A 13,127-nucleotide genomic window follows, 5' to 3' on the forward strand; every position below is an offset into this window, starting at 1 on the left:
CATTCAAAACTGTTGATGAGCCAAATTGCAGTTAAAATTATTGAATTTTATAGGCAATATTTAATGTCAAACTGTGCCCTATAAAGACAACTGTCATGTATGTATGTAGGCTATGTCAGGTCTAAACAATGGCTTATCCTTTTATGTGGATGTTTGTGTCTTTCTGTATTTGATTGCTCTATAACTGTAAAGATTTTTTCCTGTGTTGCAAAATGTGTATTGATAACAATCACTGTAATGGTTAGAAGAACAACAAACGTGGAAAGAGATAGCCCTAAGCTAAATATTTTACAAGAATTTATATTTTGATGAAAATGGATATTCCCATATTTAAGATGAGCTATTTTGACCATTAACCTTTTTCAGGTGATTGTTTATCAAATAAAATGTGAGAATGTTTTCAAGTGTTTTGTAACTTTGTTGTATAGCACTTGTCTTGATGGATAGCCTACTACAAAAATCACTTACAACTATTGATACAAATACAAATATTACATGGTGATCATGTTCAATAATCGTTACACAAATGTTACGTTAAACAACAAAACGATGTCACTTTATGGAAATCATTTCCTCCTGAAAGCCAAAAAATGTAAGGCAAAAATAGTACCCTACCCTCTACGAGTGGCGCGCGACACCGATTCTCCGGTGCGCGTTCCTATCTGTCAGTTTATAACAGGATACAACCACTACGAGACGACGTAGCGGTTCAGCTGCTGCTGCACGCCTCACCAAACCAGCCTTTAACGCTTCATATGTTAATATTCAACCAGCGAAACATATTTTTCTTTAGCATAAAAGACAGCTGGTGGTCGGTGGTACATTGAGCAACACCTTTAAGGAGCGCTGTTTAAATGGGAACTATTACTCTGCCATGATGCACTGGTTAGCTAGCTAACGTTAGCTGCTGGGCTAGCTGGCTTTTCATAGCGTGTATTGAACCGTTCTGGGGGCACACCGTGGTTCGCGTTGCTTTATCTTATCGCCGCACGGCGCGGAGTCAATCAAAAACGATGGAAAAAAGCAGCAGGATTGGAGAATTGTTCCACTACCTGCAGGACCCGCACCTCGTCGCCCGCTTCCAGCACGTCTGCGGGGTACGCGGGGCATTCGCGAGGTCGTCAACGGGGAGCGACGGAGACGGAGAGCGGACTCACTCGCACAACAACGGGGATGCCTGCAACCACCTGGCCGGGGGAAGCGATGATGAGGGAGGCTGCGGAGAACAGAGTGTAAAATCACCGACAACAGCAGAGGTTCGACGGAGGACCGTCGCCTCCCCGACATCAATAATAAGCGATAGTCTGAACCCGGCCGAGGACAATGAGGGTCTCCGTCAGAACGGGGCAACGGGCACCACCGCGGCCGCCGGAGGAGCGATGGTGGACCGCTACGGCCTGCCTCGGAACCGGCTCACCGATGATGAGACCAAAGGATCCGTCGGGGGAAGTGTCGCCGAGGTCGTTTTGACCAAAGTCAAACCCCTCCGTAAGAACTCTCTGACGGGCGACGCCGGGCAGGAGTTCCTGATCGAGAACAGGCTCCTCTACTACCTGTTCACCCTCGGAACCGAGCTGGGCAACGAGATGTTCTACATCACATTCTTCCCGTTCGTCATGTGGAACGTGGACCCCTTCGTGAGCCGGAGGCTGATCATGGTGTGGGTGTGGGTCATGTACCTGGGGCAGTGCACCAAGGACATCCTCGGCTGGTCACGGCCGGCCTCTCCGCCCGTGGTCAAGGTGGAGATGTTTTACAACTCGGAGTACAGCATGCCCTCCACCCACGCCATGTCGGGCACCGCCATCCCCTTCTCCCTGTTCTTCCTGACCTATGGTCGTTGGGAGGTAAACGCTCTCACTTTTACTGAATTTCATGGTTAAAACATATTTGTTGTCCGTCGTTACACGCAGTGCAAACTGCGAAATGAAATGTTTTCTAGTGTCACACAAGCAAACATTTCAACTTAAGTTGTGAGTTAACAATGTGCCATACAAATTACGAGGCCAAAAGGTAAACACAAATTAAGATGATATGACAGTGTACATGTAATCATGACATGTATCTTAAAATGTATCATCTAGATGGGCAATATGACAGGAGAATCGTGGCAATATCATATTGTTTAGGACGAGTGTGATCCCCCAGAGGCCCAGAGCCTCTGGGGGATAGCTCAAAATGTGTTCACCTTTGAAATTACTTTGTACACTGTTGACAGATGGTGTTTTGATCTTTTCAGTTGGTGAAATAGGGAAGTGAACAGCTTCCTCCTTTTTTTTTTTTAGAAGGAAACAGGAAGTACCTTGGGGGAAGTTTTAATTCACTGCTTGCCATGGTAACCGGAATAGTGGGCACCTGAGAACTGTGGGCACCATTTTTCTTTTTCAGAAGAACATGGCAGCTGTGAAAAGTAGTGAAATGAGAGCCAAAAGAAGATTAGTACACAAGTCCTGATGTCTCTTACTCCTGTTTGAGTTTCCTATGTTTTCACAGCACACCAGTGATTCAGAAATCACATATAAAGTTAAAATCCACCTTAAGGTGACCACACGCTGCTATACAATATTGGAGTTTTGGCAGTGTCAGAAATATTGGGGCATGTTTGTGCAGTGTGGCCAGTGCCACCCATATTGCGCTTTTCTGCCAGGTCAAGACCGAGTCCAAGTTTTCCTCCTTTCCCTTTTTCTGTTCAGTTTTCTCTGCCCCGGCATAGGTCAGCTTAGCCGATTCTGCGCCCGGAGTCTCAGATGCAAGTACGCTGTGAAACAAAATGTGTGTCGCAAGCTTCTTCCATTTGACGAAGTGAGGTTAAGGTCAGCTGACGTAGGTCTTAGTTTTGTCTCACAATGTGACAGGTCGACTCAATTCAACTTGTAAGGTGGATAATAATGATTTTAGCTTTTCTGTGTCACACAGTATGACATAATGATCTTATACATCTTGTACAGAATTCTAGTTCGTCCGACCTCCAGTGATACTGAGCAAAATAATGATACTTAAATCAGAGTCAAGGTTTTCTATATCGTCACATGCACTTACAATACAGCTGTTGCAGGCAGTGATAGTCCTATACTTAACCTATTAAGACCTGAGGCCGATTCTAAAATTTGTTTTCTGAAAAACTTACGCTGCTATATCAGTGGTGCTCAAACTTTTTCATGTCAAGGACCCCTAAAATTTAATGTATTTGGCTGCCAACCCCATCTCAAAATATTTTGTTCCAGGGACCCCCAGAAGCAAAGATTTTAGTTAAAAATGTTTGCTTTAAAATATATATATATTCAAAGGTTTGCAGAAATGTTCAATATTTTTCAAAAATAGCAGATTATGCGCTATGAGCTTGTACATCTGCTATTTTTTAGTATTTTTTGAAAAGTTTAAAATAATGATTAAAGTAGTTACACAGATGCTTTCCCAGTATTAATGGGTTAAAGCCTTCTTAACAATAAAAATAAAAAATACTCAAAAAATACTCTACAGTATGACAAAAAAAAACAAAAAACAAAGAAGCTAAAAAAGTCTCAAAGGCAAAATGGCAACAACAACAAAAGTACAAATACCAATTGCATCTATAAAATATATATTACATCGTTGGCATTAGGGGATTACATCCTAAGTAAATTGAGATAAAGCAGAGTGTAGGTAGGCCTTCTCATCATTTTCTGTATTCAGGCCAATGACGATGGTGTTGTCCACAAACTTTATGATGGAGTTTAAGCTGTGCACAAAGTGAGTACAGGAGGAGGCTAGATCCTTGGGGCTGGTGCCAAAGATCCACACCACCTGGGGTCTGTCTGTCAGGGAGTCCAGGATCCAGTTGCACAGGGCAGTGTTGAGTTGAGCTTGGCGAGCACAAAGGTGTTGAATACTGAACCGTATTCAATGAAAGTGTCTGTGCGTGTAACGATAGTGTCGGCTTAACTGGAACTTTAATTACAGTAGAGGAAATACGTTTTCCTTGGCAGTAGAGAGAAGGGAGTGTATCAGGCAGAGGACGACAACATACCGGTTGTCCACATAAACACATGCACCTAGAGTGCAAACCCTACCTGCACAATGATCTTATCATCAAAACTTTGTCTTTTGGGCAGCCTACTGATTTCCACCTAGTTTCATGAAAGTCTGCTCATCCATTCTCGATTTTGAGCTTGAGTTTGATTGTGACCTTGACTTTTGACCTTTTGTCCTCAATGGTTAATCTCTCGAGCATTCTCCCTCCCAAGTTTCATGATACGTTAAGTTATCTTGCTAACTAACAAACAGACCAGACTGATTCCAAATACCCTAGTGCCACACATTATTTACTGCTGTGGGTAAGGTAATACTACTATTGTTGGGTAACTGTCAGATACTCAAGTTATTCAGTATTGTGATATTTAGTGCATAATGACTGGTGCATATATACTAATATAGGCTTTGCATGTGTTATACAGGAACAGTACTTTTGATCCTACTCCTGTGATGTTGCAGCGGTAGTTTTTGTCTGTGTACATAAATAAGTCTGTTGGCCAAGTCGGAAACAAGATAGCACAGACTTTGATCTATGATGTCACCAGAAGTCATTGCTGGATCGACTACATTAACAACAATGAATGAAAGAGGCACTGGTTACATAGCTCAGTGACTGAGCCAAGCAAGTATAGCATTCAGTATATTAAAGACCATAACAATTGGTGTTTAGATGCGTTTTGGGTTCACTGGGATTTAATTAAAACCAGACAAGAGATGCAGTAGAACATTTTCCAGTTCATGTAACAAAAAGGTACAGCTCATTGTAGATTGAAGGATTAACTTTATTTGGTAAAAATTTGTACAAGTAAAACACAATAAATCATACAGAGGATGACACATGAAGTATAATTAAACACTTATTTCCCAATGTGGATGTCTAGACTAAAGTGCAAAGGCAAGGCAACAGTACACCAACTAATTAAATGAGACAATTAAAACTAGAAAATGTAAACATAGGAACAAGGACCCCATTTTGTATATACTTGTCTTGCATTTTGAACTAATTGTGCTGTGGCTAAGAGAATGCAGTTTAAATTAGTTGAGGAGTACAGAAGTGAGATTGATTTCACACATGCTGTCTGTCTCCCTCTGCCCACATATCAGTCCACGGACTGATATGAAAGCAACCAAATCCCAGAACACCGATAACACTGAGTGACTCCTCTACACTCTCTCGCCCTCTTTCTATCATTCTCGCTCTCTCCTTTATTTCCCTTGTTCTGTTCCCTTTGTGACACTCTCTCTTTCTCTCTCTAGTCTATCCCCTCTGTCTCCACCCTCCTGTCGCTCCTTGACACAAGTCGGCAGTGGCATTCATCTATATACTTTATTTACTCAAAACTGCGTGTCCTAACCTTTCTTACACCATCAGACAAAACAGGGTGTGTCACTCAGGTCACCTCCTGCTTGCCATAGCTTGCAGTCTTGTAAGGGGTTCCTTGCCTGGATTTGGACTTGGCTGACTCGTCTGAGCAGGCAATAATGTTTAGTTTGGCTGCAGTCAGATAATCAACACTTCTCTTAACACGTCCCTCCCCTTCTCTTTCTCCCTCCCTCCTTCCACCTCCTCCTTCTGCACCTATTTCTCTCTCTCTCTCTCTCTCTCTCTCTCTCTCTCTCTCTCTCTCTCTCTCTCTCTCTCACCCCCCCCCCCCCCCCCCACACACACTCCCACCTTCTTGTTCTCCCACTATTACGTCACCCTCTTCTGCATCCTAATCCCACCCAATTCCTCAGTCACCTCACCCAGGCCTCCTACCTCCTCACCCAGTTCCTGGCCCACACCAACTCTCTGGAACAGTATCTAGAGACATATTTCTCTCCCTGGGGCATACTGACAAGAAGAGGAGCGAATAATAGAATTAGGAGAGGGAGAAGAAAAGAGGAGTACAAGGAAATGGGGCTGGACAGCACAGCATTGGGAGAAAGGGGAAAACATACAGTAAAGTGTAGAATGGAGAAGAAGGGAGGAAATAGTGAAGGGGAGGACGAGGGAGGTAAATAGGAGGTTGACGAGAGAGGTGGAGAGAATAAGAGATGATGAGTAGGTGATTTAGAGATGAGGTAATAGCAGGGAAAAGAGAGAGGAAGTAGAGATTACCTTAAAGTAGATGGAGAGAGGAAGTGGAGAGGACATTAAATTGAACAGGTAAAGCATGAGTGTACAGGAAAATACATCGATGAATTGGGGGCGAGAAAGGCAGAGGAGATGAGAAGGAGGACTGGACAGAGGGAGAGAACAGATGGAAGGAATGAGAGGTAAAGTGAACCAAGTTAGGGAAGAGGGTGAGAGGACATGAAAGGAAGGAAAGAAATATGAAAGTTTGTAGTACATTAGACTGAGGATGGGAGGTGTGGAAAGGAGGCGGGGAGGAGAGAAGGTGCGGGAGAGTGAGAGAGACTGGCACAGATAGATGTTTACAGCTTATAGACCTGGAAAGCCTATACATTGTTATACCTTTTCAATTCAGGAAAGCATCTGTATCATTTTAGATGTTGCTATGATTTAAAAAAACAATTGAATAAAGTTTTTCAGGCACCTTCAAGCACCTTTAAGTGCTAGGACCAATGGACATGTATTAATTCTGCTGCTATTCTTATTATTCCATTTTTATTTCCTTGTCCTAGTATACTGTATACTGGTATGTTTATTATTATTATTGCTGCTACAATGTCTGAGGAACCACCAGAACAAAATGTACTCTTACGTACCCATACACAAACTTGAACCTTGGAGATAAAATAGTAGTAGACAGGAGAGTGAAGAATGAAAGAGGATGAGGAGAGAGAAAAGAGATAAGAGACTATAGACAAAAGAGTGTGAGATTAAAGTGTTGCTGAGGGAAGCAGGGTGGCTAGAAGATGTTGTGGAGAGAAAGGAGAAGCAACAAGAGCAAGAAAACAAGAAGATTGGGGAAGGAGAGGAAAGATCAAATCACAGCAGAGAAAAGACTTAAGTATAAGAAAAGGTGCAGCAAGGGGGAAATGACAAATAGGAGTGAGGAAGAAATTAAAAGATGGGAAGAGGAGAGAGAGAGAGAGCAGGCCTGGCCCTCAGCTTCTCCAGATAAACACCCTATGGAAATATGACATAATGAGCTAGCTATAGCCAGGGGCTTCAGGTCCATATATACTTGGTGGGGCTCTTTGTTATTTTGTTCTGAACAGAACAGAGTACATTATGGTAAACACACTTTGTGTAAGACTTCCTCTCTGGAGGAGAGGGGACAAAGCTGCCTATACTGTTCTTCCTCCAAGCATGATTGAGATCTGCAGCCAGAATATTGCACTCCTAACTACAGTAGTTCCCCATTCCAGTTTTACATTGTGGTTGTGTTCCATGATGACAGGCATGTGTTTTAGAACACATGGATAGCAGGTAGCCTGGTAAACCCTCCCTCCGGAAATCTCATTTCTATTTGATTCAAATAGAAATGAGATTTCCGGAGGGAGGGTTTACCAGGCTAGATAGCAGGTGTCCTTGTAATGCAATGGGTGAAGGATGTGCACCAGACAGTGCAGTAGAATCACGTGTTGGATGGACTCGGATGGATGGATCCATGGCAGCTGTATTTCCCTTGCGGGATCAATAAAGGTCCATCTATTTGTCTAGTGTCTGTCTGGGTCCCTCTCTTAAAACTGGATTATACTGTGCACACCAGGTAGTGATAGTTTGAGTCTAGCCTTGAGCCCTTTCTTAAAAAACCTGTCTTAACAAACGATTTCCAGTAAATATCTTCAATCCTATGTTCAAGTATCCCCCTCAGCATGTGTATCATTCTGTATTTGTGTCTGTGTGTGTGTGTGTGTGTGTGTGTGTGTGGTGTTTGTATGCACGTGGGAGGAAAATCCACCACAAGATAACAGAGCAGGGCCTAGAGTGACCAGCCAATGACCAGTGGTCACACACAAACACACAGCATCTCCATAAAACTGCATGTGACGGCCGACGACTGTACACCACAGTAGGAGAGCTGTGGCCGCCCGTGGGCGTGAGGCAAACATGGCTGTGGGGCCCCACTACTGACAGACATTCTGTGTGTGTTTACACAGAGCAGAGAGGACAGCGTTCTTCACGAACGGTTTTCTCAGTGATCCCCCCCCTACACACACTCAGAGATACAAAATTCCCACATGTTGCTGACCTTGTAGGGCGGCTGATTATGTGTGTGAAAGAGATCTGGGCTTTGTAGCTGAACAACCACACACACATTCACACAAAATAGCTTTTTTTGTCCCAGTTCCACTTACAATGGCCTCATAAATTTGTTTCACTTGGATGTTATATTCCATTGCATTCGTCTGTTGGGGGTGGCTGGCAGGTTTGTGTTCATCTATAGTTCTAAAAGGGAGGTTTGACTCTTATAGCATTAGCACCCAATGTGTCTATTGGCGAGGTTTGGGTAGCAAATCTCAGTGCCGGTTCCTATAGGTCTTGGTACCTACCGATTGATGGAAGAGAGATTTATTGATCTATCTATCGCGGTGTGCTTGTCAATCAGTCAATAACTCTGATTATAGAGATGTCAACAAGACGTGCGGAATATGGATGTAATCTGACATGACGTCAGCAGGTGGGATCAGATATGCTGTAGTTGAACAACTCGTTCTTAAAAAAGGACTTAAAAATAACAGCTTAGTATGGAAATGCTCAGAATACTTCCAGTTTGTGGGAAACATAACAAAAAATATTGCTTAGTGCTGTCAAACTATAAGATAATTTAGGTAAAATAGCATAGGCTTACAGTAGAGGGCATTCCCCTGAGAAGGGGTGTGGCTTTGGCGTTTGCAATGTTGCCAGTCTGCCCGACGTGGGAACTTGCTCGCCTGGTAGCCTGACAGAAGCAGATTGTGACTGTGTAGGCTGTAGTCACCTTAACATCATAAAAATTGCACTGTGTTTCTGCACTACGGCTCTGAATTCGTGTCTTTGGTTACTTTTAATGTTTGATGTCGCCTGTAGGTACTGGAGCTCACTTTATCACTTGGGCAAATTTATTCCAGATAAGAGCATCAGCTAAACGCTTCAAGTGTAATCTAAAATGTGCTTACCTCTGTTTTTCCAAAACCAGACAGTACAGTTTGTACGTCACACAGCTGCATTTTTCATGATGAAAGCCATCATAGCCCTCTCGGACAGCTGACAAGGAGTCTGCTACGCTGCATGTTAATTTTCTTCTGGCTTTGATCACTATGTGCTGCTGTGTAATGTGCTGTTACACCCTGTATTTGAAGTGTGTCTGGTGCTAATCCGTTGTGTATACTAAGATCACATTGTCATTTACATGCACAGCAACGCTCTGTGAATACACACACACACACTTTCACATGGGTATTGTCCAATATAACTAAAGTACAGTAGGCTTTTGATTTGAAATTGGTGGGGTTTGAGTGCTTTTCACGCATACACCAGCACAGCCATAGCCTTCTGCCGCTGGTCACTAGCTAGCTCTACTGTAGTGGTTGAGTGGTTGTGTGCCTTGCTCAAGGGCATCTCAAGAAGTGTTAAGGTCCTTACACACTGGGGGCGATTTTTTTTAAAAGCGAATAATCCTTATTTCTTTTTAAACCTTCTAAAGTCAATGCAAGCTTTCACATCAGCGACAAAGTTTCGTAGAGCGAAAATGCGGCTCTTATTTTTTTCGCACCGCAGTCGAATTTTGCGGACATTCGCTGGCGACTGCTACACCTCTGACCAATCAAAATGTTAGGCCAGGGGTCTTCAACAGGTGGTCGGGGACCCCAGAGTTACTACAGTTACTTCAAATCTATGTCAGAGAGAACATTCTCTCTCTATTTGTTTTTTTTACACTAACCAACCACTTGTCTTGAACCCTGAGCATCCCTATTCTGGGGGGAACATTCACCGAAAATAGCCGAGCTGATAACGCGTCACGCTGCCACGCGTTGTCAGCTTGTAGATCTGCTATTGTTGTACACAACACTGATGATAGTGCTGTCAAACAAGTCTATGAAGCTATGAAAAAGTTGAAATCTGCAATTTTATACAATGTAGTTTTCAGGCTAAGGGGTCCTTAGCCTGAAAAACTTTGAAAACCCCTGCGCTAGGCCATCCCATCCAACTCCTGTTGAAGATGAGTGAGCCAGATGCACACTGGAGGCTATATAGCCTACATACAACTGGAGGCCCGGAGCTTTCAAGAAAACGGGATTTGGTCTCATTCCTTAAATAGAATATAGCCTATTATATTAATCTTACCTCAGACATGTGGCCAGCCGCTGCTCCGGATCAATTGGCCCTTGGAAATTAGTCCTCTCCTTCTGCAAACGTGGAGCCAGCTCTTGGAGCAGTCCTTCAAATTGTCTGACGGCCATTCTAAAATATTGCCTGAAACGGCTGTGGTACAATTTGAGCTCCTTGATAATAGTGTGGAACTCACCCATTTCTGTTCTCAAGGTCAATATTGGGTGTACCCAAACACTTCTATTCTTTTTCTTTTTTATTATTCAATAAAACCATGACCAGCTCATCATCACTTGAGGATGTAGACTCCATTGTTTCTCATTCGCGCGAAAAAAATGTGTATTGTTAAATTCGCTGGCCGAATATTTAGCATTTTCGGGTTGTTTATTCGCGTTGCGTCGCCCCCGATGTGTAAAGACCTTTAGTGTATTATTGCTGCACATCCACCACACAGATTTACAGAGCTGGGTCTTGGGATTAGAACCTGGGACTTTCTGTAAAAAAAGAAACGGCTCCACTTTCAGGCTTATTCCTCACCTTAATGGAATTAGAAGAATTGTATTTTTGCAGCACCCTCCTAGGTTCTAGTACAACCGAGGGCCTGCGTTACATGTCACTCCCATGACTTCTCTATCCTGCCTTTGTCCTGTTGAAACACAGCGAATGCCCCCAAAATAACATTGAAACCGCACTAATCACCAACCAGTTTATCCCATAAACCCATTTAGACCTGAGGCCGATTCTAAAAATAATATAAAATAAAATCTCCAAATATTTATTCAAAAATTACAAAAGATGTATGTTGCTATAACTGTACATAGCAACAACAACCCCAAAAGGGGTCCCCGTTTTGAACGGTTTTGTTACAAATAGGGGTTCCTGCCCTAACTGGGTTAAGACCTGAGTATACGATTCTACAAATGTCTTCTAAATCCTGAAAAACTTTGCTATATCGGTGGTGCTCAAACCTTTTCATGTCAAGGACCCCCAAATGTATGTGTATTTGGCAGCGGACCCCTATCTCAAAATATTTTTGTTACAGGGACCCCCAGACACAAAGATTTGAGTTACAAATGTTCGCTTTAAAAATATATATATTCAAAGATTTGCACACATTTTCAATTTTCTTTTTTTTATTACAAAAAATAGCAGATCTACAAGCTCATAGTGCGGCAGTCTGTGCCATGCCATGAGCTTGTATATCTGCTATTTTGAATAGCCAAAGAAATCTAAAATGACACATGATAGGATAGGTTTTTGAGGCACTATCCATTTTAAATGTTTTAAATGAATCACTATTGAGAGAACCAGACGAGGTTGACAGTAAAGTAAAAAGTATTCTCTAAGTGTTCTCTCTCGTGGCACAGAATCGAAGACTGTTTTAAAGAATTCTTATCAATAATGATAACCAGGGCAACGTACCAAGGTTTCACAAATATGACACAATTTGTTATTACATTAATGGCACCAAGCTATCTTCTCAGCTGGGCAAGTTCTTCATCTGATGTCGTCCTTCCTTCAGAATTAGGCTTAATCAGGCGCTGCCATAGCAACCCAAAGTTTGTGATGACTTGTTACTGTAAATATTTGCTACCTTATCTAACTTTCAGGAGGCAAAATAGTTAAAGCAATGTCTCCCAGAGAGGAGAAAATACAGGGCTTGGGAAGCAACCTTGACATGATTGAGTTATGCCAAGATGGCACGCTAAAATATGATAAACACATGCCCAGAAAGGCCTGACTTCTAGGTGAAAGGTGACAGCAATACCTCATGATAAGACATGGTTGTATGATTTGGGCTCATGCAAATTGTTACACATACAAGTAATTATTAATTGATAAAGTAGATAAAAACAGACTTATCAACACGGATACTTTCCTGGTCTTTATGGGTTATACACTGGCTACTGTACATGTGTGTGGTGTCCTGGATGGTACACTCTCCCTCTCAGGACCTGTGTCACACCATCACCCTCCCTCTCTCCACAGCACTGTTGAAATACTGCAGAAATTCCTCAAAAGTAAATCTTTAAAAAATACTCTTGGTCAGCTGTTTAATGTTGATGAATGAGCTGGATCCATAGACCAGCCTTATCAGTGTTATGTTAGCATTTACTCCTGACTCCATTAAACTGCATGGCTGATGTCATTTCCCCCCAGAAGGTCTGAGAGCAATCTGATGAGAGGGATGGAGGCTGGGAAATTGTGTGGGTGTGTGCGCGCGCGGGGGTGCGTTCGGAGGCACTTCGTATGCATGTGTGAGTAGGGCTTTCACGATTATGAAAGTTTACATGACGATTATTTGTCTCACAAATAACTGCGATTAATGATTTAATTGCGTTTTTGTCGTTGAACATTTTGAATAAAAATTACATTTCTGTTTGGCTTTTAGGCTTTTGAAGTTGCACATGGCAGATATGACAAAATAACAAAGAAATGACTGACATATAACTTTATACTTTCAAAAAAACATTAATACTGGAAATAGCCAATCTGCTATTTCCACTATTTTTGGAAATGTTTGAAAATATATGAAAAATGTTGGAAACGATTATGACAAAAATAATTGCGATTAGATGATTATGTAATAATTGTGACAGGCCTAAGTGTGAGACAGGTAGCCTATATGAGAGAGAGGGAGTGTAGGAGGGAGAGTGTGTGTGTGTTGGGGTGCAGTCTGCATTCTGTGCCGTGAGAGAGAGGAAATGTGAGCCATCTCCAAACAAGAGCCACAATGAACAGAACAAAAGGCTTTTAGTTAGCGTGCAAACCTCAGCAGCATTCTTATCTCCCTCTTATCTCTCTCTTTATCTCTCTCCCCCACTCTCTTTCTCTCTCTCTCTCCCCTCTTTCGCTTGCTCTCTCTCACTCTATCATACACACTCTCTCTGGATGTGTTTTTCCATATTTC

At 42.5% G+C, this 13,127-nt stretch overlaps 1 protein-coding gene across 1 annotated transcript in view; it reads left to right on the forward strand.

Moving 5' to 3' along the window:
• The first annotated feature begins 682 nt into the window (after positions 1–682).
• sgpp1b (sphingosine-1-phosphate phosphatase 1b) overlaps positions 683–13,127 on the forward strand; it is a 34,626-nt gene continuing 22,181 nt past the window's right edge. The window contains exon 1 of the mRNA XM_080413863.1: positions 683–1,847. Within this exon, the coding sequence (XP_080269989.1) occupies positions 1,014–1,847 (834 nt within the window). The 5' untranslated portion in view covers positions 683–1,013. The remainder of the gene's footprint in view (positions 1,848–13,127) is intronic.

This window comes from Gymnoscopelus braueri (assembly GCF_963280865.1).
Source record: "Gymnoscopelus braueri genome assembly, chromosome: 19".
NCBI classification, from domain to species: domain Eukaryota; kingdom Metazoa; phylum Chordata; class Actinopteri; order Myctophiformes; family Myctophidae; genus Gymnoscopelus; species Gymnoscopelus braueri.